Source organism: Ciconia boyciana, chromosome 4 (assembly GCF_034638445.1).
Source record: "Ciconia boyciana chromosome 4, ASM3463844v1, whole genome shotgun sequence".
In the NCBI taxonomy this organism is placed as follows: domain Eukaryota; kingdom Metazoa; phylum Chordata; class Aves; order Ciconiiformes; family Ciconiidae; genus Ciconia; species Ciconia boyciana.
In genome coordinates this window covers 38,469,765-38,496,989 of record NC_132937.1, presented here as the reverse complement: position 1 = coordinate 38,496,989, position 27,225 = coordinate 38,469,765, and the positions used below count along the sequence as shown (strand labels likewise).

The window sequence follows — 27,225 nt, the reverse complement described above, 5'->3', positions numbered from 1 at the left end:
GAAGCATTTGGAGAAAGACAATGTATTGTTTCAGCGAGTTATATGGATGTATCCTAAGAGGTTGTACATAGCTGTTGTAGTAGTCACTTTCTAGCTTGAAGGGAATCCAATACATAGCATTAGCAGCAAGGCTTGTTGAAGCCTTAGGCCACAAGCTGTGAACTCGCACCCAGATAGGCTGACCATATACTGAACTTCTACTTAGCTACATGAAGGAAGGTCCCTGAAAGTGGTGCAAACCAGAAAGATAAGGAAGCTACAATCTTGGCAGAAGCTGCAACCTTGGAGATAAGTGAAGAAAGAGCCCACTGAGAGAAAAATGAAAGGCCCCAATGAAGAACAGGAAGACCCCAGACCCTAATATTACTGTTGGTCCAAGCTGTTGCATGAGGGGAGGGGAACTTAGATTTTACAGGTATAATTGCCCAGGGATTTCTTTGTTCCTGGTCCCTCTCTGGAGGCACCGAGCTTGAGCTGTTTTCACTGCTGTACCAATAAATCCATCTGGCATACGTTGTATCAGAGACTCTGCTTCGGGAAACCTAGGGTTGAGCCAGAGGGGAGAGGAAGCGCCCGAGAGTGTGTGTGAGCAAGGAGTCAAAAAGGGGCACCCGTCAGCTCCGTGGAGCTGCTGCTGCGAAGGGACTCAGGTCCCAGCAGTTAAAGTCTCGGGTGGTGAGTGTGCAACGCCCTGAATGGTGTGTGAGTGCTCGGGCAGCGGCTTCTCCTTTAACATAGCGTAACTATGCTAATGACAGCAGTACAAAATGTTATTAAACCTGGTCCTTCTATGCGCAATGTTTTAGCCTGTGAGAATTGCACAGTCTTGATCTGGACAGTTACATTTTTTCCTACCTGAAAATTGTGCATCTTACATGTTGAAATGTATTACATGTTAAAGTTTGTAGTGAATGTTTACTGATAATGAGGGGAATCAGGTTGAAATTTTGTATTCCTTAGATTTGGTGGAGGAGAAACACTAGTATTACTAGCTACTCCTTGCCTAACAGATTGAGTCCTGAAAACGGGGGGGATTTTTGTTTGGTGGGGTTTTTTTGTTTTTTGGGTTGTTTTGTTTTGTTTTGGTTGGTTGTTTTGGTTTTTTTTTGTTTTTGTTTTGGTTTGAGGGGTTTTTGTTTGGGTTTTTTTTGTGTGTGTGTGTGTAAATGAATGAAAAGGCTGTATTCTCTTTATCAAGGTGGCAATTCACCAGATAGTATTTCATTGATGTGGTTTGGGCCCTGTCCTGAACCTAAGCCGGGGCCCTGACCTGAACCACGGACTGGCTGAGGAAGTACAAACAACACGTGGTTAACGTTCGTTTTAAAAATTAAGTAATGTCTCTTCTGGGAAGGCAAACCGTCCTACTGAAGTAGACTGCCGCAGAGGAGACGTTCCCGCTCTGCCTGCCCGGGAGGAGGCGAGTTTCTCCTCTGGTTCTCCTCCTGCGCCCGGTGCCACCCGCCGGCCTTGTTTTCTGCCCTCTCCCTGGCGCCCCACGGCCAGCCCTCCGCCCGAGGAGCGTGGGCACGCGTAAAAGTCTGTCACCGGGACGGCCCGTGGGGCAGAGACACCCGAGGCTGGAGAAGGGCACAGGGGGAGAGCCCGGGGGCGCGGCTAGGGGCACGGGGACCTCCGCTCCCGGGCAGGGAGAGGGCCTGCGCAGGGCGGGCCCGGCCGTCCACACGGCCCACCGCCGCGGCGGGGCGGGCCAGCGGGTCCTCCCGCCAATCAAGGGCGGTGCTGGCCCGTCACGTGCCGGCCTCCTACCCAATAGGCGAAGGCGGCGCCTCTCGGGCCCGGATTCAAACGGTCGGCGGGCGCGGCGCGTGCGGCTGCCGGTTTCCGTGGAGACGGCAAGGCCCGGCCGCGTCCATGGAGCCGAGGCTCGTCGGTCCCGGGCCCTACCGCGCCACCCGGCTGGTGAGTGTCCCCCGGGCTGGGGTGCCCTGTCCCCGCCTTTGTCCCTTGTATGGCCTTACCCCGTCCAGGTGGGGCTTCCGTGCCTGTCGGCAGCTCTCTAGAGTCTCCTGGGTACCGGCCGGCTGCTTCGAGGCAGTCTGGCCGCCTGGGTCTGCCCCGCTGGCCGGGCCTCTGCGGCCTGAGGGCCGAGCGCCGCCAGCCCGGGCGGGCCCTGGGCCTGTCCTAGGTAGCGGGGACCTAGCGGAGACAGTGGGGTGGTCTCCAACCGCCGTCCGGGTGTTGGTGCTCCCCACGCTGAGTTTGTGTGGGGCGGCTAGACCCCTGCGCCCCGCAGCACTGGGGCGGCGGCAGAGGCCGGCAGAGCGGAGCTTTAGTCCAGCCTTTTGTCGAGCTAAAAGCCAAGGGGATGTTAAAGCTGTATCCGTAGAGCCGTAGGTAGTATGGGGCTCTAGATCTTTCAGCTTCCTAAATTTGGTGTTCGTTCTCAGATCTCAACTGTTTAAATCATAACTCTAGGTTTTAGTGTGCTTGTAAAGGCAGATGATCAAAAAAGTATGTAGTTCTGCGTTCAGATTTGGCTGCTAAAATGTACAGCTACTTTGTGTACATAAATGTACAACCTACTTTGTACAGCTAAAATGCTTCTAGAAGAGCTCGCGTAATGGTTTGCTTTGTTCTTCTTCCCTAGTGGAACGAGATAATAGAACTTTTTCGTGCTGGGATGCCTTTACGGAAGCATCGGTGTCGCTTCAAAAGCTACGAGCGTTGCTTTAAAGCCTCGGAGGCAGTGGACTGTTTACATGAATTGCTTGGCTCTAATCAAAATTTTGGCCCAGAAGTGACTCGCAATCAAACCGTTAAGCTGCTTAAAAAATTCCTGAAAAATCATGTTATTGAAGATATTAAAGGAAGATGGGGCAAAGAGGACTTTCAAGATGATGGCCATTTATACAGGTAAACCTCTATACGGTGACTGAAAAATTTTGGCTTTTGGAAACAGGGAGTAATAACTCTTGTGTATTGGTCTTAACAATGTTGTTGTAGAATGCCTTTGAAAGGTGTTAATGTGTCTTCCCCTCCCTCTTCCTTTTAAGGACTTTACTTTCTTTAGTGATAGGCAACTGTCATGATTTAATATGTGGCTTGAGGTTTTTTTTTCTTGTTTGTTTTTAAATATTTTTGAAGGGCACTTTTACTCGATTACATTCTATGATTACTAACAAAAGCTTTTGCAGCTTTTACAAGGTAGCAAGTTCTGTTTGCTGTTGGTAGACATCAGGTTTGTCAGTGTTGGAAGAGTGCATATCAAGAAGACATTGATGAAAGTGAGGATGCCAGTGAGCATCTGACTGCAGTTGTTGTCCATCTCCCCCGCCTCCCTGACTATTTTGGATGCTGTTTCCACTCCTTCTGAGAGAATAGAAAGGCTTTCTTGTTTTAAAAGTCATTCATGACACAGTCTTTCTCTATACTCCTTGGGTTGTAGATTGAAATTGTCTTAAAAGAAACAGTTTTATTTGCTCATCCTCAAGGATGCTTGCTTACTTATCCCTGTTTAACCTCTCAACTGGTGACTGGTTTAACCTCTCAACAGTGGAAAAGAATTTTCTTTGTAATGACAGCTTGGTATTACTGGAGTGGGTTCTTTGACCTCTTGTGACCTTAGTTAAGGTTTGGGTGTTCAGAAATTGTGGTTTCTGAATTTGTACCATCTTGTAGTGTTCAGCGAAAAAGTAGTGTAAAAATTACCATTACCTTAAGGATGGATCTGTAACTTATATTGTGGTGAATCTTTTGAGCAAATGGGAGCTATCTTCCTGCAGAGCAATAGGGAAAATAGGTCAGCAATAATGCTGTGTTTCTACTTGTTATATATATTACTATATACTTAAAGAAATTTTATGTAGTAATATTTTTGTAATGATTTCTTAATACTGTATTTGGAAAAATGTATGTAATACTGAATTTCCACTTGATGTGGTTGAAGTCAATTTTTCATTTTGCTCTATGATCTTAACTAGTTTGTTTGTATAGTGTGCGTAAGCTTTTTTGCTGTCTAGTCCATACACCTATGCTGTAAGTGCGGTTGTTCATTACTCTCTTAACTTCATTTATTAACTTGGAATACTTTAAAGTAAGAGGTAGGTATGATGTAATGCTTTTACTTTGTCATAAGCAAACTTGGGTCAAGATACTTTCTTATAAAAAAAACCTGTGGTTTATGTTAAACTTGTTCCAGTTCAGTTCAGTTGATTTACAGTCAGATTGGATCAGATTTGTATTTAATTCCAGTAACAAATTAGCACCGATTCAACTTGTTCTTTATGATACTGCATGACATCTTTCAGTAAAAGTGGTAGCTGGTTTTTAGCCTGCCTTCTGAAAGAAATGAGACTGAATGCTACAGCTTCCCTGCCAAATAAGTTAAATATTCAAAGCAATTTCAATCAACTTTAATGGAAGAAATTTTAAATAATTTGGGGGGAATAAAAAATGAATGTTCTCTCCAAATTTAGCTTCATAAAATGAAATTCCATGTCATAATTAATCAAGGAAAATGTTAAATTTTAGAATTTGTAACTCAAATTCGAATGACCCAGTGTATCAAAGGACTTGTATCTGAAGATATTTTGAGAAGCTCACCAAGAAAGTCTGTTGCTAAGTGTATAAAAACATTATATGGCTCTGCAGTCTGTGAGCTGAAAATGACTGAAGGCTGGGAAAGTGTGCTGAGGAAGTATCACATACGTTTGTCCTGTTTTTAAATTCTTCTCTGGCCAGCTGCTTATGGCTGCTATAGAAGGACAAGATATTGGGATAGTTTACCCAGTCATTGACTAGTTCAGGTTGGAAAACAGGCATGGAAGACAAGAAGAGCTGCAGAGGATCTTAGGTCTTGACTTCAGCCTGGGAAAGGTTAAATGTAAAGGAGTGGTGTGGAGTGGGCTTTTTACTTGTTTTTTAAAAAAGCAGTTAGGTGCTGGTACAGCACATGGTGGTAGGTGTGCTATTGGTTTGGTATGTTCCTAGCCCAGTCCTGCTCTGTCTATTCTTCTCAGGACAGCACTACCGACCCATTTTTTTTCACTGGTACCATAGGTGTTAAGCACTTTCTCTCCTTTCTTTCTGGGCATTGAATCTTTGCGAAAAGATTAAATATGGGTTTTGGTAACAGCTGGTATTATGCTATATCTCTTTGGTTTGGGTTTGTTGTGTTCGCGTGGTTGTGGTTTTTTTGTTTCTTTGTTTTGCATTGGCATTGTGACACATTCAAATTATTTTATTCTTTTCTCCTTTGTATTTTCAGCCATGACTTTCCTGAGCTGCAGGCTGTGGGAAGCTGCAGGCTGTGGAAATTGGTTGGGTGAAATTTTTCTGTGCTTTTAATTTTCTATGTGCTCTGCCTAATGATCTGCTATTGGACAAGAGAGCTCTTTTGTTATAGCTATCTTAACGATGTTCTTTCTCTGCCTCACATTCAAGTAACTAAGTTACTAATTGAACAGGTTTTTTTACTAGAACTGCATACCTTTCATGCATTTGGAATTGGAGCTAGCGTTTCCCACCGGGCTTGGTGCATAAATAAACTATGTAAGTTACTAATGGTTTTGGTGTCTGGCTTGAAATATTAAAACATGCTTTTCTCCTATTGACGGTGCGAAACATCGGTTTTCCAGCCTGCCTGGAAATTATTTAATGTTCTGGCAGCTCCCTCTGGTGGACTTTCCTAATGTTATGTTGTAAACGCGTTTCTCACCGTGTTGGTACTGGTAACAGTACAAGTCGCTTTTAATTCCACTGACAGTGCTTACTCTGGAAACCTTGATATGCTTCATGCCTTTTCTATAAATGTCTGTATTAATTTACTGTAACTGTACACAATGGTGCATAGCTGTGTCACTCATTAACTTCGCATGCAAGTGTAGTTCTTGCAAGTTCGCATGCAAGTAGCTCTTGTTCACTCCACAGAGTATGCAAAAGAGATGTTGCCAAATGTTGATTTGCCTGTGAGTATTGGGCAAGTATTAAATGTGAAGGTGAGAACTAGTGTGGCTTCTAAAACCAGCAAAGACTATCTGCCTGTGTGTCCTGACTTACTGGCTTCGTGTAGTCTACAATAATAAATGAGAAGTTACAGTTTTGGAAGCTGTCAGGCTTTACGTTTTTTGGAATCTAAGCAATTGTATTAAAAGCAAAAGGGTTAGTACTCTTGCATTGCTAGTAAACTTCTGGGAATTCATCTGTGATAGTAGTTATACCATTGATACTGATGGTAGTTGACCCCGTTCTCTACCCGTTGCCCTGGACACAAACAGGTATCTCTATTTCCTCCTAGTATAAACTCCAAAAACTACTGTTGCTGGCTGTAAACCATGCTAATCTTAACATGTCGACCTCGGAATGTTCCTCAGTTGCTAGCTTTAGGTAACATTATTCTGTTCATCATAAAATCAGAAGCTTTTCATTGTTCATCCAAAAACTTGGCTCTATCTAGGTCTTGCTGTAATGCTACCTGAAAAAGGGGAATGTGCCGCCTCCTTCTGCTTGTAAGAACTCATTCATTTACTGGTTGGTTGAGAATAAGGGCAGCAAATGACATAAAGCTAAAAATTGTGAAGAAATGGAAGGGAAACAGGGAACTGTTGAGAATACTGTAAGGCAAAGGAAAAAGGCTGCAGATATTTTAACATTAAATTACAAGAAATAACTAATAGCTGAAAAATAGTTCAGACCACCCAACAGCTGAACATCTGCAATGTAATCTGGGTTACTTTTAAAAGGCAGAGTAAGTCTTGCAGGATTAGTGCAAGGTGCTTATTACTTATCCTCAGGGTTTGTCCAAAGAAAGTGATATCTCCTTGCCTTGCTCTTCAACAGAATATCTGCATTGTGCAATATGCCAAATGGACTCAGTGGCTGTGGTCAAACCATAACGTGTTTAGCCCATGCGGTCTAACACTGCTGGACTAACAAAAATGCAATACAAAACTAATTTAAAAACTAATTAAATGTTGGAACTGCCTTGAGAGGATAGGGTGAAATTTTAGAGAGAACTTGAGGATTTCTTGAGCATGAGAATCTTTCTGGTAGGATATAAATGCATGCTGTCCAGTGGTGTACAAGCTCTTGTTGCATGGTCACAGACATAACTGTCTTTTACATTCTGATTAAAAGAGTGAGTGAGGCTGAAGCAATTTCTTGAAACATCAGGGATCTCAGCATCTAAAACCTAGGAGTGCAGGTAAACAAGATCTGATCTGGGCCAGTCTGATGATACGTTGCCATCGAACTGATTTGTCTTTCTGATGGGCTGCCATTAATTCCTTTGTACATGCTCTGACCTAGGTTTGGCAGTAATTTAATTGTGGTCAAGCTGGAGATGTGACTGAGCTGAATGTGATCTGGGATAGTTTGTTTTCCTTGTTTTCTGCAAGGGCTAGCTTAGGGTTTATTTCTGCTAATTTCTTCAAGGCACTTCTTGAAATGCCTTAAAAAGGGAATGAGTTTCCTGCACAACCAGCTGGAAAAAGACTCCAGAAAAGACCTGCAGGATATGATCTTCGCATAGAAAGCATGTAAACACAGAACAACATGGTAATGTGGACAAAACACTGTGTGGACGCTTGCATGCTCACTAATTAAATCCAAGCGCTAGTCATGTGACTTATTTATGTAGCTTTGCTTTAGGAGATGCATACTAGCACTGCACTTGACATGGGGAAAATCTACCCACAGCTTGTTCAGCAGAATCAATGCCTTCTAGTGAAGACCTGAATCAGTTGTCTATGCCTAGGCAGCTGGTGCTATTTGAGCTGCACTGGGATATCAGACATTTACCCAAGGCTCAGCTATATCATGGAAGGTACAAAGGACCTGAACTGTTCTGGAGCAGCAGACGGAGGCCAAACAAGACACATTAGGATGTTTTACGTGTCACTCAACACTAGTTTTCAGGCAACTAAGTTGCACTGTGAATGCCCAAGGCATTTGTTTTTATTTTTGCATGTGAAGACCTACTACAGTTTTGCATTGGTAAAAAATATGGAATAGGGTGGAGTTCAGAGGCATTAAAAAAATTCTCTAATTGTAGGTTTCCTCCTTCCTCACCGCTGAAGCCATATCCAAAGAAACTTTCATGTGGAAGGGAAGTAATTAGATTTCCAGACTGGAATGAACCGAAGGCTGGCACTTCCCAAGAACACATCCCAGTGAAATCAGTCACAATGGTAAGATATCCAGTTTTTGTTTCCCCAGATGTAAGCATATTTGGAAAGCAAAACTGAACTAATGATCTCTTTGTTGTGGCACAAAATACTTTGTCATAAAATTAAATACAAAATACTTTTATTTTAAACTTATGTGAAGTAAAGTTGTTCTTAATGATTTGCTGGGCATGTTGGCTTGGAGTGTTCTTTCTGCTACAGATTATGGTGTCCTGAGCATCCCAAGTTCAGCATGGCTGTATTTGCCAGTATGCTTGCATTCCAGTTTGCTCAAATTCCAGTAGGGCATTTATTATCCTTTGAAACAAAATAGTTACTTTGCTGTCACTTACACTGTAACTCTTATTCAGACACTTCATGTAGCAGAATATATACAGTATTACTCCCTTCCTAACTGCTATGATGTTGTTAGTTATTCAGTTTCTTTTTTCATAAGGAATATGTTGTGGCTAAGAAGTTGTCCTGGTTTCATTGTTACCCTTTGTGAGCTTGGAGAATCATCCTGCCCCATACTTACCTGGATTGATCCAGCCTTTCTAAAGTTGTTAAAAAAACTGTTGCTTTTATTAGTAAACCAAAATTGTATTAACTCTTGCCACCTGAACATCTTAAAAGCCTAGGCTTCTGGAGTTATGTATGTTCTAAACCATTCCTCCAGTGTATCTTGTATGTGAGTGTTCTTATATTTTGTGAACTGTTGGGACTTCTTCAGTAATTTTGGCCTTTTTATTAATGCTCATCAGTGCAGGACACTAGCCTTGGATTTCTTGGTGATCAGTAGTCTGTTTGGAAAAGTAGCTCCTGCCATTTTGCAGGACATCTAGAGGTCCTGAATGAATTGTTATCCCATATTTGTAAACCAATTACTTATGTGCAGATCGAATGCACCTTTCATGTACAGCAGCAGGCTTCTGAAGAGGAAAAAGCATAGTCCTTAGAACTTCAATAGTAGGTAGTAGATTAAGAGGGAAGAAAGAAAAGATAGTGCCAAACACAAGTAAAGAGAATAGGGTATTTTAGTGACTGAGCAAGCATCTGCTGCAGTTGTAACATGTTACAGCCTCCAGCTGCCTGCTCTAAATTTCCATCCAAGCATCCTGGCCTGATAAGAGTTAGCAAAGGACTCCCTATATACATCTGACTCGGATGCGACATCATACGGTCTGGCATAGCTCAAAATCTTTCATTGGCAGTTTTGGTTAATACAGTGGACCATAAGTTGAAGTAACTGAGGCAAAGGAATAAGCTTATTTCTGCTGGGCCTTTTACAGAAAGGTGTAGCTTCCACTGGAATGGTGAGGTAGACAGGTAGCTGAAAGTGGTGGCACCTTAAATTGCTCCAGCATCAATCAGAGCACGTATTGGCTGTGTGTGGATCGAGGGGCATCGCTCCATGTAGTGAAGTACTGATGTGGAAGACCAGATACCAAGTTCAGAGGGTGCTATTTGTTTCAAACTAGCTCTAGTCTAGTGTCATGGAATGACAGATGATTAGAGCTTGGAGTAACTAAGTACATTCATGGAGTGCATTTTGTGGTTTGGTTGTGATCACAAGGAATACTGTTAATGTGCTTTAGGACTGCTCTGTGATGTAAATCAAAGAACTGGGAACAATTAGGAGTTTTGCCTTGAAAAGTACACTGCTGACACAAACTGTATTGTATCTCCACCCACTGACACGTTGATGACAATCTTCAAGCATTGAGCTTGGATGTGAAGACTGAGTAAAGGATAGTATTCTCTTGCATTCTCTGCTTTACTTCATTCTGTTGCAATGGTGGACTAGATCTGATGGGTGTCTTCAGCTGTAGCTATTTGTTTTTACTTTCTTCATATACAGAACCTGCTAATGAACTTAATGTTTAGTTATGATCAGTATATGCTGAACAAGGGTGAATATCAGTCTTTGATATCTCATCTAATAATTTTTCCATATGCAGATGTTTAATCTTAGAGTGGTAGTTGAAAACAAGTGAGTTGAACTGATTTTAATCATGGAGAGGATCTGAACACAGGACTAGAGACCATTGACTCCTAAGCTGTAATGGCTATTCTGACACAGAATTTTTCAGCTTGGGACAAGTTACGTCACTGAGAAAAGATGCTGCACGTCTGAAATCTAAACACTCACTTGCATCCTGGAGGCTTTACTGGAATTTAGGAGTATTTAAAATACTTGTAATAGAGGGTGTGCTGTACTTTAAACGTATTATGCTGTTTAATACTTGAAAAGTTACCAGTTAATGAGGAGCATTTTTTTTCTGATTTCAGAACTCTGAGATGTGGTACAAACGACACAGTATAGCTATAGGGGAAGTACCGGCATGCAAATTTGTGTTCCGCAGAGAGCTAACACAAACAAATATAGAAGAGATATGGAAATCCATGACTTTGTCACGGTGAGTGTACTTGTGAGTCATTTGCTGTTAGAGTAAAACTGTGTAGTAGGTAATAGTCTTGTCTGTCTTCTCTGGTAACGCTTGTAATTTCACCCACTCACCTTTCATCACTGCCATCAAAGCTGTAGTGGCTAGACTAACTATACCACTTGTTATTTGGCTAACGAATTCAGCAAATAAAGTTTGCAAAGAAACTTTATTGTGCTTAATACCTTTTGACGTTTTCCTGTTGTGTTATACAAGTCCTTTTGTTGTGTGGGCTTTGTCTTGTTTAATCACTTTTTTCCCTCAGTCTTTCTCTTTTTTTTCTTGTGGCTATGAAATAGAAGCACTTCTGTGGAAGTGCAATGCCATGAAACCTTTCAATGACAAGTACAATGCTTCATATGAGATAAGAAATGGAGTAGCTAATTAAGTGCAGAAGGCTTTGAGATTCAGATATTCTTTACTATTTCCAAAAGGAATATCCTATGCAAAGTTAAAGGTATTGTTTAGACTATTTATGCAGGAGAAAAAAAAAAAATACATTAGCTATTTTTACAGCACAGTTGAGGCCTTACGAATGATTACTTTTGTCTAAACCTAGCACATTATCTCCATGTGATAAACTTGATGCTGAGGCGAGCAGCTCCAGTACCGGCACCATCTGCAGTGGAGTGATCTAGCACAGTGTACAGGGTGGTTTCCTCAACCAGGGAAGCCTCAGGGAAGTGGAGAGACCCGCCGGGAGCCCATAGCTCACCTGACAGTGGCTGACAAGACCTGGGTGGGGCCAGGAGCAACTGCAGCTAAGCCCCCACACACATATAAAAGAAAGCTCTACGGAGTGCTAGCTACCAGGATTGCTGCCAATAGGCCAGGCAAACAGGGCGTGGCGTGGCAGTTTGCACACAAAGGCATACAAGGAAGGCACTGTAGCTCTGCCAGCTCGACCAGGAAGCGATGGTATCCACCTGGCAGAAGGCTGTGTCCTCTCTGCACCTGTCACGGCTGATGCAGCTTCCCAGAGCGAGCTCCGATGGGAATACACTGCCACCCAGGTGTCAGGCTGCAGGGTGTGCCCTGCTCTTACCGAGTACTGGATGGCAGCAGTGAGCACACCTCTGGGAGGTGTGCCCAGGTAGGGGAAATCCTCTGCTTAGTGACAGAGCCCTGGGAGGAGGTGAGTAGATTGAGGAGTATCAGGGAGTCTGAGAGAGAGATAGACTACTGGAACTGCACCCTGCCTTCCCTGGGACAGGCCCAACAGTCACACAGGACACATGATATGGAGGATTCCCTACCCTCTCTCCACCTGGCTTAACAGAGGATTCCTTATCCTGTCTCCACCTGGCTGAACGCAGTGACTTAAGGGATGGGGGCAATGGTGTCAAGTTCTTGCCCGGCGCAGCAAGCGTACCTCCTCTGTGACTACCCCACCTTCCCAGGTTCCATTGCATAATAGGTATGAGGCTCTGAAAGTGGAACCAAACAATGACAAGGACGATGGTTCATCTAGGTTGGAGGTATCAACAAGGTTGAGTTGGCCTACACCCTGCAGCAAAACCAATTCCATAAAAAAAAAGACAGGTCATTGTCATAGGAGACTCCCTTCTGAGGGGAACAGAAGGCCCAATATGCAGACTGGACCTGCTTCTTAGGGAATTCTGCTGCCTCCCTGGGGCCTGCGTTAAAGATGTGAAGAGAAAGTTTTCTACCCTGGTACGGCCCTTGGGTTATTATCCATTATTGATTTTTTTCATGTAGGCAGCAATGAAGTTGCAATAAGAAGTTCAAGGGCAATCAAGAGAGACTTCAGGGCCTTGGGATGACTGTTTAAGGGACCAGGAGCACAAGCAGTTCTCTCCTGTATCCTTCCAATTGCAGGGAATGATGAGGGAAGAAACAGGAAGAGCCAGCAGATGGCTGGCTCCAAGACTGGTGTCACCAGCACAATTTTGGGTTTTTTCATCCTGAGTTGGTCTATGTGACACCAGGCCTGCTGGTGACAGATGTGGTACACCTTTCTCGAAGAGGGAAAAGGATCTTTGCACAGGAGTTAGAGCGCATTGAAAGAGCTTTAAACTAGATTTGAAGGGGGAAAGGGATAAAAGCAGGCTTGCTAGAGAAACGCCTGAGGGGGGCACACCAATATTTGAGGGACGGTGTGCTAGCAAGGTCCTTCAGTCTGCTCCACAATGTGCTGAGTACACTGGAGGGCATTTGAAATATTGTTATACTAATGCGCGCAGCATGAGGAATAAGCAAGAGGAGCTAGAAGCTTTGGCCCAGTCCCAGAGCTATGACATCATTGGCATAAGCGAAACCTGGTGGGATGAGTCCTCTGACTGGGGTGCCATTATAGACGGTGATAGGCTCTTCAGGAGGGATAGGCAGGGCAGGCAAGGCAGGGGGGTGGCCCTGTATGTAAGGAAGGGGTTGGATTGTATGGCGCTTAACAGTTGATGATGACATGGTTGAAGAGCCTCTGGGTAAGGACGAAGGGGAAAGCAAATAAAATAGGTGTTTTTGTGGGAGTCTACTATCGACCAGCCAGCCAGGACAATGGCACTGATGAATTATTCTACAAGGAATTAAGGGATTTCTCTAGATCAACCACCCTTGTCCTTATGGGTGATTTTAACTTCCCAGACATCATCTGGGAATATCATACAACGGACACAAACAGGTTCAGGAAATTTCTGAAACATATTGAAGATTACTTCTTGGTGCAAGTATTAAGGGAGCTGACTAGGAAAGGTGCCCTTCTAGATTTTTTGTTTGTGAACAGAGAGGGACTCGTGGCCAAAGTGGTGATTGGTGGTTGTCTTGGTCACAGTGACCACAAAGTAGTTGAGTTTCAAATCATTGGCAATAGGAGAAAAACTGCCAGCAAAACATCAGCCCTGGATATGGGGAGAGCAGACTTCGGGCTGCTGAAGGAGCTAGTTAGTAAGGTCCTCTGGGAATCTGCTTCTGAAGGTATTGGGGTCCGTAAATGCTGGTCACTTTTTAAGAGCCATCTCTTAAGAGTGCAGGAGCAGCCAATTCCAAAGTGTTGAAAGTCAAGCAAGCGGGGCAGAAGGCTGGCTTGGCTGAGTAGAGATCTTCTTCTAGAACTCAGGTGGAAAAGGAAAGTGTACGGCCATTGGAAGCAAGGACAGGTGACACAGGAGGACTACAGAGATGCTGTTTGCCACTGGAGGGAGAAAATTTGTGCAGCCAAAGCTCAATTAGAGTTCAAGCTGGCCAGCACTGCGAAGGACAACAAAAAGGGCTTTTTAAAATCTGTTAATAGCAAAAGGAGAATCAGAGATAACATTGGTCCATTGCTTGATGAAGTCAGTCACCTCGCAAATAAGGATGTAGACAAAGCAGAGATGTTTAATGCCCTCTTTGCCTCTGTCTTCAACACTGATGATGGGCCCTGGGACCTCCAGAGCCCTGTGTTGGAAGACTGTGACTGAGGGGATGATAAACTCCCAGCTGACCTTGAACTTGTTCAAGACTTGTTGCTCCAGCTGGATGCACATAAATCTATGGAGCCTGATGGGATTCATCCCAGGGTACTGAAAGAGCTGGCCGACGTCATCGCAGGACTTCTCTCCATTATTTTTCAACGGTCTTGGGACTCTGGAGAAGTCCCAGTCGACTGCAAACTGGCAAATGTTGTCCCAGTTTTCAACAAGGGTAAGAAGGAAGACCCTGGTAATTACAGGCCTGTCAGTCTCACTTCAGTGCCTGGTAAAATTATGGAGAAGGTTATTCTGGGAGTTATTGAAAAACACTTGGGAGACAATGCAGTCATTGGCTGTAGCTAGCACGGGTTCACAAGGGGAAAGTCCTTCTTAACTAACTTAATTTCCTTTAATGACAGGGTTACCCATCTGGTTGACCAAGGGAAGCCAGTAGTTGTGGTGGCTTTGGATTTTAGCAAAGCTTTTGATACTGTCTCTCACGGTATTCTTCTAGGTAAACCGTCCAGCAAACAGCTAGGCAAGTCCATAGTACATTGGGTGAGCAATTGGCTGATGGGTTGGGCTCAAAGGGGTATATCGGGTTACCTGTAGTAAATGGGGTTACATCAGGCTGTCGGCCAGTCACCAGTGGGTTTCCTCAGGGCTCAATTTTAGGGCCAGTGCTCTTTAATATTTTTATAAATGATAAAATGCAGGAGTTGAATGGACATTAAGTTTGCTGATGATAGTAAATTAGGAGGAGCTGTGGACTCCCTCGAGGGGAGAGAGGCCTTACAGAGAGATCTGGATAAACTAGAGAGCTGGTGAAATTTAACAAGAGCAAGTGCCGTATTCTCCATTTGGGACAGGGTAATCCTGGTTATATGTACAAACTGGGGGACGAGAGGCTGGAGGGCAGTCCCGCAGAAAGAGACCTGGGGGTTTGGGTTGATGGCAAGTTGAATATGAGTCAACAGTGTGCCCTGGTGGGCAAAAGGGCCAGCCGTGTCCTGGAGTGCATCAAGCACAGCATAGCCAGCTAGTTGAGGGAGGTGATTGTCCCACTCTACACTGCACTGGTGTGGCCCGATCTTAAGTACTGTGTGCAGTTTTGGGCACCTCAATATAAGAAGGACATCAAACTATCAGAGTGTGTCCAGAGGAGGGAGACCAAGATGGTGAAAGGTCTTGAGGGCAAGACTTAGGAGGAGCAGCTGAGGTCACTTGGTTTGTTCAGCTTGGAGAAGAGAAGGCTGAGGGGTGACCTCATCACAGCCTACAACTTCCTCATGGGGGGCAGCGGAGGGGGAGGTGCTGATCTCCTCTCTCTGGTGGCCAGCGATAGGAGACGAGGAGATGGAATGAAGCTGCGTCAGGGGAAGTTCAGATTGGGCATTAGGAAAAGGTTCTTCACTGAGAGGGTGGTCGGTCACTGGAGCAGGCTCCCCAGGGAAGTGGTCATAGCACCAAGCCTGTCAGAGTTCAAGGAGCGTGGCTGGATGATGCTCTTGGTCATATGGTTTAGTTTTAAGTAGTCCCGTGAGGAGCAGGGAGTTGGACTTAATGATCCTTATGGGTCCCTTCCAACTTGAGATATTCTATGATTCTGTGAAATGGAGAGGTTTCTTTTTCAAAATCATATCTATCCTAATACTACGTTTGCCTTTTTCAGATTAGATTATGTATGAACTATGTTTTTATGTATTTTTACAGATTACAAAAGGTCTTGGGTTTGGATTGTCTGGATGAAGTGTTAGACACAAAACTTGTGAATTCAAAGCATATAGTCCAAAATGCATACAATGTCAATAAGCAAGGCATTGTTACTTTAGAAGACAAATCAAGTGAGTATTTTAGAATTTTTAGTTTAATTTTTTTATATTGTAGTTTACTAGTATAAAAAAGTATTAGTTCTAATCTATACTAACATGTAGCATTTTTATACCTGTATGACCACATCTACACTAGACTTTGTGAAAAGTATGCCATTGTTGTCCTTTGACATCCCAATAGCAAGAATCACTGTTTAATTCCATATTTACTCTCTTAAACGTACTGCTGCTTTAGCAGGGTTGAAAGATGAAGGTGAAAAAGCAGCAGCTTTTCATTTATAAAGATAGGGGTATTATTCACTTCAAGCCCTTACCTGCCTGAACTGAAGTGTTTACATGAGGGAAACGTGTATAAAAATTGGGAAAGAATCAGAATGTACACTGAGAGATGCTTAAAATTTCTCAGTTTTGAGTTTTCAGTCAATGTGCTTTGAAACTAGTACCGAGTTTAAAACTGCTTTGCCAGGGAGAAAGTAAAGCATCTTTGCTGCTGTGATATATCATTTACAATATTATTGCCACCATGTTTTCTACACGATTTGTAGAGAATTGAAATATGAGATTGGAACTTGGTTTGGTTTGTGAATGGAACCTCCTCCAGAGCATACACACATTCATTTTAAAGACAATTGGAGCACTTCAAGATATTGACTTCCTCCTTGCAGAAATGACAACTGAATGTATGAGTGCTTTTTGTTATCTTCAGTGCAAAGTAAACACTTCACTGTAATGCGCTAGTGAAGGTGTAGCTTGAACTAGTTTGGCTGATTTCTGCAGGGCAGGTTAAGGATTTGCGATATGATCCATTTTGCTGACTGAGTTGTAAGAGGTAGGCATAACTGGTTGATATTGAGTACTGGAGGTACTAAAGTATAGATGTAATTCAAGCTAGATCCTACCTTAAGGTCTAGCCTGCCTTTGCAATCAGTCCATCCACTATATAAGAGGAACTTAAAGAATTTTCAGCTTCACTTTTATCTTACAGTTTAACCTCTTTCTCAGGTTTTTTCTCCTTTTAACTTCTGTCTGTTTCTCCCCTGTGCAGAGGAACTACCTCACTGGATATTATCAGCAATGAAATGTCTAGCAAATTGTAAGTAAATTCAGGAGGGGAGGAAAAAAACCCAAACCAATCCTTCCCTGTAAAAATCAATCAAACCGACTGTGCCTTTACCGCTTTATCAAATCCTGTTTATATTCAGTCAATATTTTTTCTGATCATTGCCTTAAACAAAGTTGGAAAAGATCAGCCAGCATATATTATCCTGCTGATGCAGCTATTTCAATGAAATATATAAAGATTTAACTATTCTATTCATGTTTTTCCTCTACTATGTGTTTTCACTAGACCTATTGGAAATAGATCAATTCAACAGATCAATACAATTTCACTTATATTTTGCAGAATGAGTCTAAGTTCTGTTGTTTTTATTTTCTGCTTGATGTTGCACTTTTATTGGCTGGAATAGAAAATAGTGATCTGGTTGGTGGCTGCAAATTAATTTTCTTTTTTTTTTTTTCTTTCCCCTCTTTGTAGGGCCCATCTGCTCAGATTTGAAGCAGCCTACATACTCAGGATTTGAAAGAGATGTCTTCAAAACTATAGTGGACTACTTTGGCCAGATGAAAGAACCTCTTCTCACATTTCATTTTTTTGATGTTTTTGTTAGTGTGTTAGGTAAGTAGTTTGGGATGTAATGAAAAAATAATTCTTTTGAATTGACTTCCTGGAATTCATTTACTGTATCCAAATAGTATCACAGCTCATTTCTTTAGGGCCTGTCCTGTCCATTCCACATAGAGAACAGTTTACTATTTAAATTTATTTCATACCACAAGGCAGTTTTATTCTTGTGTCTTTTTGATCACATTAGTTCAAAAGCCTTCCATTATAATTTTTAAAGGCCTCTGTTTGCTTAACACTGCCACACCTAACAGACAGATTTTAACAGATTTTTCTTTTTTTACAAATGCCTAAATGTCTTAAAAACCTCACATAAGCTTTCAGAAATTGCTTGACTAAGTCTAGATTAAAAAGGATTAGGGCTGCAAGGACTGTTTTTAACCATGGCAATATGACATCTGAAGGAAATTGAAATCTTCTATAGCTTAAACTTGGAACAGACATTAACTAATCTAGTGCTTTAAAGAAACAATAATTTAGTTATTAACTCTAACTTTTTAAGGGCTGACACTATATCAAATTAACTTATCCTGTAGCTATAGATGGCCCATTGAAAGACAGTAAATGTGAAAAATATTTGATTACATGTTATGGTTACATTTCAGAAAAGAACAACTGAGCTGAAAAGTAAGCATGCTTTGTAGCGTGTCACTTTTCTGAGCTTCTTTAAATGGGAACAACATTGCTTTTAATAAACTATAGAGATGACAAAGGAATTCAGAATAACACTTTTATTTTTGGAATTTAGTATTTTTATACTTCATTAGTTGACAATCTTGCTCCAAACTGAATAAGGTTCCTTTTCTGACTTCTTTTTCTTAGACAATAGGTATTCTTGATATCTTTAAAATTTCTTCCTCTCCTCTCATACTCTCTCTCTGTTTGCTCTTCCATTGTATTTCACATCTTTCAGGTTTTAAGAGTTTTATTTGGCAGTATTTTACAGATGTAAAAATCAGAAGAAAGAATTCATGCCTATGTTTATGTGGAGATGAAAGGAAATTGTGCACTGTTTCAAAAAGTCAAAAAATCAGTTTGTGGTCTCTTTCACAAAAAAACTAGGTGTTAATATGGAATCCTTCCTTACTAACAAAAATAGATTTACACAAAAAAATCATGGGAATACAGGCTTTCAGAAACTACTTAGTTTGTTTTCCATCTTCATACAATTTAAAGTACTGTCAGTACATGTTTGAAAATTTCAGTTTCTTTAGAAGTCTTGCCTAAACAGCCTCCTCCAGACACCTAACACAGGTATTTGAATGGCTAAAAAGCTGCATTTGGCCTTAGTGGGATGATTTGGGATACCTGAGTTAGGCACCCTCACTGACTGGGGGAAGGGGCTGGGCCAGATGATCCCCAGGTGTCTTCCACTTCTTTTATAATTCAAGACTCTGCTCCCTATCTAGCCAGTAAAGGGAGTTCAAGACAACAATTTAGCATACCTGTGGTGAAGCCTAACTCTCCTTTTTGTACTCAAAACTACTTAGAACCAGTAGTAAGAAAATAAACAAGTAAATATAAGGCAGAGATACCTGATCTGTAGTTTTTGTATCAAGGTCTTCTCTAACCACTCAGACTCTCTTTGGAGATTTGATCTGTGATTCCTGGGGGCGGGGGGACAGGGGGAGGAGGAAGGGGTTTTTGGGGGGTTCAGCTGAGAGAGAAAGTGGAAAGTTTTCGGTTCTGCTCAATATGTAATTAAGTCTTAACAATAAGGCTAATGTACAGACTGTTATGAAGCTGTAGGTAAATGTAGAGGATAATGCATGCTCCATAGAATACTATTTTGTCGTAAGTGTCAAGCCTAGTACTGAATGCTGCCTCTGAGGCAGTAATTGCTTAACAAGTTGTGCATTTACAAAATACGGAAAAGTAGATCCATGTCTGCAGTTGCATTTCTGTGGGTTTTTTTAATCGAGTATGGTTTGCTAAATTGGCAATAAATCTTAAAACACTTATAAACCAAGATTTCATTCTTTGAGTCTTTGACTTTTCATATTGCTACCCTCAGGGAATTACAACCTTTCCACAGTGATTATAGGTCTTCTTTCTTCCTTCAGTGGATAAGCTTTCTATTTAGTGGAAGACTTCAGGAAATAGCAAAGAAAGTGTTATCAGATGATTTTTTTTTTTAGTCATTTGAGGCAGCTATGATGTGATTTGTACATGTCTAAAAGCTCCATCCTAAAACCTGAGAAATACTTGCAGAAATCATAGGTGGCTTGTGTAATCATATCAAGATGCCTCACTTGCTTCTGTTTTTGAATGAAGACTGTCTAGAGTACTTCTCTTCCAAGAGGGTGGCTGAAATTAGTTTTCAGAATAGCTAAGAAAGTAGGACTAAGGTGTCGGTGACCATCAGATATTTTACTAACTTATTAGGATTAAACTTGCTCTTTGCACAGGTTATAATTATTCTTTATGTACAAATCTCATTAAGGTTAATTCTTTCTCAGGGCCTCTTCTAAACATATGCACTAGTGTGCTTGCCAAATCTTCCTTTGAAATTAGGAAAAGCTTTGCTTTGAAAATGAAATTAATGACAGTGCTTTACCACTCTTCTCTTGGAATATTGTCTGTTTTGGCTGCCCTACTTACTACTACACACTTCTGTTCTTTTTTTAATAACGAACAGCTTCCACTTTTTACACAGTGTGGAATTGACTGGCATGGTGGATGAGAGGACAGCAGTGGATGCTGTCTGTGTTGACTGTAGTAAAGCTTTCAACACTGTCTCCCATCACATCCTTATAGGCAAACTGAGGAAGTACAGGCTAGATAAGTGAGTAGTGAGGTAGACCAGAAACTGGCTGAATTGCTGGGCTCAGAGGGTTGTGATCAGTGGCACAAAGTCCAGCTGGGGGTAGGGAGTACCCCCAATCAGTAGGGAGTACCCCAGGGCTGGTAATGGGGCCAGTAGTAGTTAACACTTCATTAATTACCTGGATGGTGGGACACTGTCCTTGTTTAGGACAGAGTGTGCTAAGAAGTGTGCAGATAATACAAAATGGGGAAGAGCGGTTAATGCAGCAGAGGGTTGTACTGCCATGCAAAGGAACCTCGACAGGCTGGAGAAATGGGCAAACAGGAATCTCATAATCTTCAACAAAGGGAAATGCCAAGTCCTCTCCTGGGGAGGAATAACCCCATGCACCAGTGCATGCTGGGGGTGACTGACTTGAAAGCAGCTTTACTGAGAAGGACTCGGCAGTCCTGGTGGGCACTAATGTGACCATGAGCCAGCAGTGTGTCCCTCTGACAAAGATGACCAGCAGCATCCTTAGCTGCATTAAGAGCATTGCCAGCAGGTTGAGAGAGACCTTTCCTCAGCAACCACTAGTCAGTGAGTCCAGTGGAGGATCACAAAAAATTATTAAGGGCTTGGAGCATCTGTTGTATGGGGAGAGGCTGAGAGCAGGGACTGTTTAGCCTGGAGAGGAGAAGGCTCAGGGTGGATCTTGTTAATGTGTATAAGACTGATGTGGGAGGAGTAAAGAAGAGGGAGCCAGAGTTCTATCGGTGATATCCAATAACAGGACAAGAGGCAATGGGCATGAGCAGAAATACAGGAAACTTCATTTATACATAGGAAAATAGCTTTTTTAATTAGAAGGTGGTCAAACACTGGAAGAGGTTGTCTGGAGAGACTGTGGACTCTCCATCTTCGGAGATACTCAAAACCTGACTGGACATAGTCTTGGGCATCTTGCTGTACATGACCCTGCTTTGAGCAGAGGGAGAGCTCTAGCTTATCTCCAGACATCCCTTCCAACCTCTATAATCCTATGGAAAAAAAAGTGTATCTCTTTGTCATCTTCCTTGTTCCTTTTTTAAGAGAAATTACTGTTAGACTTCAGTCATGCAGATATTTTGCTCCTGACTTCTGTTTTGTTCTGATATTAGTGCTATTTAGGCAAATGTGTAGGAGATGCTTCCTTCACTGTGCCTTAGAAACCCAGAAGAGGATGACAGTTTGGTGGTGAGACCTCTTATAGGTACTTAAACTACTATCAGATACTACTGTGCCAGTCCAGTCTTCAAATATCTCTGCCATGCTCACATTCTGTGTTTTCTCAAGAGTTTGTAAGTAGAATTAGTCATAGATTTAACTTAGATGTGAGGGACATGTCAGTATTGTCATAGCTGTCACTAATGCATAAGCACATGTTTTGTTTAAATTCTCTGATTGTTGCCCCAGACTTAACTTTTTTATGTAGTTGCTACATCTGTGCATACATCTCAGTTGTGTTTAGAGCTTGAGGGTTATAAAAGAGCAAAGGATGAACCAAAACACTGTAGTTTTTCATGTCTACTAATAGCTAGAGTTGTTGGTTATCGTTATTAATATCTCCGAATGTATCAGAAGGAAATCTTGTAAATAGTTAAACAAGGTGCCCAGTTCTAGCAGTCCAGTTCTAGAGATATCTTCCTAGACTCTTTGGGGAGTGGAGTTCTAAGGCAGTCTTGAATGAGTAGGAAAGCAATTTGGGGAGGCAGATTTAGAAATGTTATGTTAAATGTTATGGAAATGTATAATTGAGAAATGTTGCCCAATTTCCTGATTTTTGTATAAACCAGGTCTGCTGCAAAAACACAGCAAGGCTGTAGAAGCTCTTCAGATATCTTGTCTCCTGCTGCCACCAGAAAATCGGAAAAGACTACAGCTGTTGGTGAGGATGATGGCAAGAATTAGCTTTAACAAGGATTTGCCACCTCTTTCCGAATCAGTGAAGACCAGAACCTTGGTACGTATCGTGTTAAGGCAAAAGGTTGAGACAAGGCTTTCGGAACAGCACAGATAAGAGATTCTTGTTGGAGAGTGTACACAAAATACAGTTTGCTTGTTTGAAGAACAGTTTGTCTATTCTAGCTACTCTGAATTTGAATAAATTGGGATTTCTTGGTAAGTCTTGAGCAAATGAAGAATTTGCTCAGAATTTGGAAGTTTCTTTATCTTTTAAAGTTAAATCACCACTGATTTCACTATTGAGTAGAAAAAAAAATAAAATATAGTACATGAGGTCTCTGGTGTTCTTTATCACTGCAGACAGTGTGAGAGAAACAGACTGCCTGTTTCAGTCTTAGTTAGAAATATGTAGCTGAATGTTTTGATTTACCTGTTTTCAGCCATTTAAAAAAAAATCCTACCAGTTTATTTCAGTACTATTTTTTTCATCACTTAACTACAGAAATCTCTGAAAATAATTTTAATCAGATTTTGACAAAGCCCTGGCTTTTGCTATGCTCTTTCTGTAGGAATACTTTAGAGTTATCACTGATGTTCGCAACAGCAAGTTATCACAAAGTTATTAGGCATAACTTATCAATTCCTAGTGGCTAAGAACATGTATGTGTTTGGTTAATTTTCATGTCTTTTGCAAGAAGGGCAACAGAAAACTCAGCTGTGGAGCCACTCCATAAAAATCCTATAGTAGCATGCATAAATCTAAATTTGTTCCATAGCAATTAAGTTTTTAATTAACTATGAATAGTATTTGATTAAAATAATTAAATTTTTGGCTGCTAAGGTTATAATTTAATTAACTGTAAATGGTCTTTGATTAAAATAATTATGTTATAATCTAAATGTTGTTTTTAGAAGCAAATCCTTTACAGTCCAAGTATTTTGTACTAAATTTTAATTCAGGAGTGCAGTCTATGGTACATGACAGAAAACCTTGATTGCCTTTTGTGCTTTTAATGTTAGAAGTGACTGGTGCACAGACAGAAAGCTCTTGTAACTGAATGCTTGAGCATGAGACTACATGAAGTGAGTTGGACCTGAAATTTGGTTGTTTGATTTCAAAATAATGGTATTAAGTTTTCCTTCTGGTGCTTAACTTCTGTCAAATTCCTGTGTTGTTTTTAAAATCTCTGAAATATTTGTGCCCTGTTTAACTGGAAAAGCCATGTGAAGTGGCTATTTAACAAAGTCTTGAGAATAAAATGAAATTCAGCCATTCTAAGTCTGAAGTCAGGGTTAGATTATGTATATGAGGCAAGAGCCATCTTCAGTTCACTCAGATAATGTCACTGTACACAACACTTTTTTTTTTAATTGATGTATTGGAAGTATGGTAAGTATTGTGCTGTTAAAGTCTTTTTTTTCTAAAAGATCACTTTTAAAATACAGTCTGATTCCCCACTCCCCACCCCCAAACAGAAAAACATACAATAATGATGTTGTTTTTTTCTCAGATGGTTCAGGCATTTTCCCGTTGTATTCTCTGCTCAAAGGATGAAATGGACTTGGATGAACTGCTTGCTGCTAAACTAGTATCTTTTCTCATGGACAATTATCAAGAGATCTTAAGTGTTCCTTCCACCTTAAAATCTTCTATAGAGGAACATGTTGCACATCTCCAGAGAGTCCAAGTAGGTATCTAGTGAAGAAAGCCTCTTCTGTCTCTGCTTCTAGATCAAATTTATCTTTTCTGCTCCAAAGTTCGACAGTTCTTAAAGCCTTTGTTCTGTCTTTGCTAGCTTATGAAGAGCTTAATTAATTTTGACTGCTGATATTCAACCGTAACTAAGTAATTAAAAGAAACTAAGCAGATCTTGAATGATTTAGAGACAAGAACTCTAAAATATGTTTTCCTGTTGGTCAGCACTATCATCTCCATGGAATGGGCACGGAATTCCTCACTATGTTTGTTGTAGTGAGGAAAAAAATGAATGGTTAAAAAGTGTTTCCATTAATGTTCTGATTTTCTTTTAGAGTCATCCTTACTTGCTCACTTTTTTCGTAACTCTTTTTCTGTTTCCTGATACCATATTTTGCTTTGTTCAAAGCTGCTTTTTAGTTCTTCCTTCTTCAATTTCTACTGAAAAAGTAACTTTTAACTTATTCCAAAAGTTAAACAGGCTTCCTTTGTGTCATGTTTTTTTGACTTACTAGAACTCACTCAATTAGTGCAGGAGATAGGAGGTACAATTTAGGGTCTTTATTCCATACCTTCTCTACTTCAGGTGGTCAATTTGGTTAAGCTGGTTTTTGCAAACTTATTGCAGAAAACATAGCTGCTCTTTTTTCATTCTTTCTTCAGATAAAATATGCTGGAGCTGATACTGATGCAACTTTTCCTCCTCCATCATTTTGTCACCAAATCAGTACAGATGAATTTGAATACCAAAGGGCAACTGGCTCTCAAGAACCCCTGGCAGCTTTATTGGAAGAAATTGCAATGAATAAAGAAATATCTGTGAAAGATAAGAAGAAGCAGCTCAAACAAGTAAATAAAAAGTCCTCCACAGTCTTTAATTTTAACTTAAAAAGCTTTATCAAGTCTTAGACATATAGTCCTCTAGAGAAATACTGAGATTTAAAATAGTAGGTACTCTTGGGGATTTCAAACTTTTAAATCATTTAGAATAGGGGTACTGTGATGAATGAAGCCATATTAGAAAATATTAGCTAATTTTATGTATAGAGGTAGAGAAAGTCCATTAGAGAAATAATCATTTTCCTGCTCCAGAGGTGGAGGTTGTACTTTAATAGTTTTTTATATTACAAGTTTGAGTGAATTATTCACTTAAATTGATGTATTTTTCTAGTTTCAGAAATCTTACCCTGAAGTGTACAGAGTACGATTTCCTACCCCTGAAACTGAAGCGGTGCTATTTCCAGAAAAAAATAAACAGAAACCACCAATACTGATGTGGGCCTTAAAAAAGCCTTTTCAACCATTTCACAGAACCAGAAGCTTTCGGATGTAAATGGTTTGAAATATATCAGTGAACCAAGTCAGAGCTTGTTATCAATGGACCTTATGCAAGAGGAGCCTGAGCAGCATGTAGTTACTCAAAACACTCCTGGAGATACTGTTGAGACAGTACAAAAAGGTCAAAAGAAGAGGAAAGTATTGAGGTGGTAGAAATGTGAGCCATTATCAGTATTTTTGTAAATCATTATTTTTTTTAAGTGTCTGTTACTTTAAAAAAACAAACCTCCAACAAACTCAAGGTGATTACTCTACATGGGTGATAAAGCACATTTGCTGTGGTTTGATTTGACCGTCATTTCAAGATCGAAATGTATTTGTGTGTAATGTATTGTTGATAACTAGTCAACAGCTTTTTTTTTTTTCCCCTGAAAATGAGTCTCTTGCATAAACGAGGCTGGGTTTTTTCACATATAGCTTGGGGAATTAATTTGCTGTACATGCTTGAATAAATATGAAACACTGGACTTTGTTTTGCTGTTGTACACCTTAGTGTTCTTGATATGTAAGATTTATTTTGGAAAACTGTAAAAACTCGTTCTTAATTTTCTGATTCATATGATGCATTATAGCTTGAGTCAACTCCTGTTGAAATTCCATTAACTTCTGTAGTGCTGACCCATTCTTTTAAGCAGCCCGGTCTTTTAAGTCTTTTCCCATATGCTCTTACTAAATATTGCCATACAAAATTGGATGCTTGACAATAGAAAATATTTTATTGGAAAAAACTGAAGCCTTGCATTTCTTCTGGAAATGGAATTGAAATATTGAAGTGACATTGAAGCATACATGCCTTTATTTCACTTGTTTTGCATTATGAAATCTACTGTACCTATAACTTGACTGTGCATATAACATACTTGATTCTGACAGCACTTTTGAGCTATTAAAGCATTACCGTTTTCTGATATTTACTTAGAGTGGTGATTTCATGTTATCCATTAGAGATTTAAAGAGCAGCATTTCATACCTTATTGAATGTCAGAGTAGCCTATGCAGGAGAAAAGGCAGCTGACATCTCAACAAATTTCTATCTTACATTTTAGCAACATGGTGACTATACTGTAATGCAACATTGATAGTATTTTCACTTTGCTAACCTCCTAACCAGTCAATAAGCTTTAAGATGTACATTAAAAAATTGTTGGTTTAATAGATTGTAATATTTCATCAGTTATAAATACATTGGTTATACTTGGACTTCCTATCAATAATCTTTTTCCTTTAGCAAAATTGATACAAAAGGGTACACTTTTCAAATAATAAGGAAATATTAAAATTAATATTAAAAGTAGTCTGAGGCCGCTTCTTACCTTTTGTATTAGGTCTTCAAGGGTGAGACAACCTTTTAGATGTGTCATAGTATTGTATGTGCTTATGTGTAGTTGAACTTTGACTATAACTAGACTACTCATATAATTTTGGTTACAGCACTAATCCATGAAGTGTAGTAATGAATAAGGCTAGCTGGAAAGTAAGTCTTGCATAAAAGTGGAAATGCACCCTAAGTGATCTCTGACATCAGTTCTTAAATTGCGGAGAAGTAGTAGCCAATCTGTTTGCCATTGGAAATAATCTCACTGCCTGCCAATAAGCCTTCTACTGTCATGTTCAATTTTTTCTCCATTGTTAGTTTTTAAAAATTTGTAGCCTTCCTGAGCCTATTTTAAACAGTAATTAGAGTTTACTCATTAGTTTCCATGAGGAGAAGTTGAAGATGTCATATGTTTCTTTGGTTCAATTGTACTTTTATTTCAAAGAATTGTTTCCTTGACTGCTGTAAAAACAAACCAGACAGCAAGTCCATTTGTTCACAATTCCGAAGCCTGTGAAAAATACCACCACAAAATGACCTCTAAAACTTTGAAGGGACTGTAGGGAGGGAACTTCACCTGAGATCATAATCTCGCAGACTGAATTTTAACTGTTGCCCCATCTTGGGAGACACTTAAGCAAGCTTATCTTAGTAATAGAAGATAGGTGACTATGGCCACTGCTTACA

General features: G+C 40.7%; 1 protein-coding gene across 1 annotated transcript; it reads left to right on the top strand.

The window, feature by feature from the left end:
* The first annotated feature begins 1,798 nt into the window (after positions 1–1,798).
* Positions 1,799–26,171, top strand: DEPDC1B (DEP domain containing 1B). Its single transcript, XM_072860383.1, has 11 exons — positions 1,799–1,923; positions 2,612–2,877; positions 8,015–8,150; positions 10,419–10,546; positions 15,697–15,827; positions 16,861–16,908; positions 17,353–17,493; positions 22,081–22,247; positions 23,701–23,877; positions 24,549–24,734; positions 25,057–26,171. The coding sequence occupies exons 1-11, from the start codon at positions 1,876–1,878 to the stop codon at positions 25,216–25,218; spliced, it is 1,590 nt and encodes a 529-aa protein (XP_072716484.1). The 5' UTR covers positions 1,799–1,875; the 3' UTR covers positions 25,219–26,171.
* Positions 26,172–27,225: the final 1,054 nt, after the last annotated feature.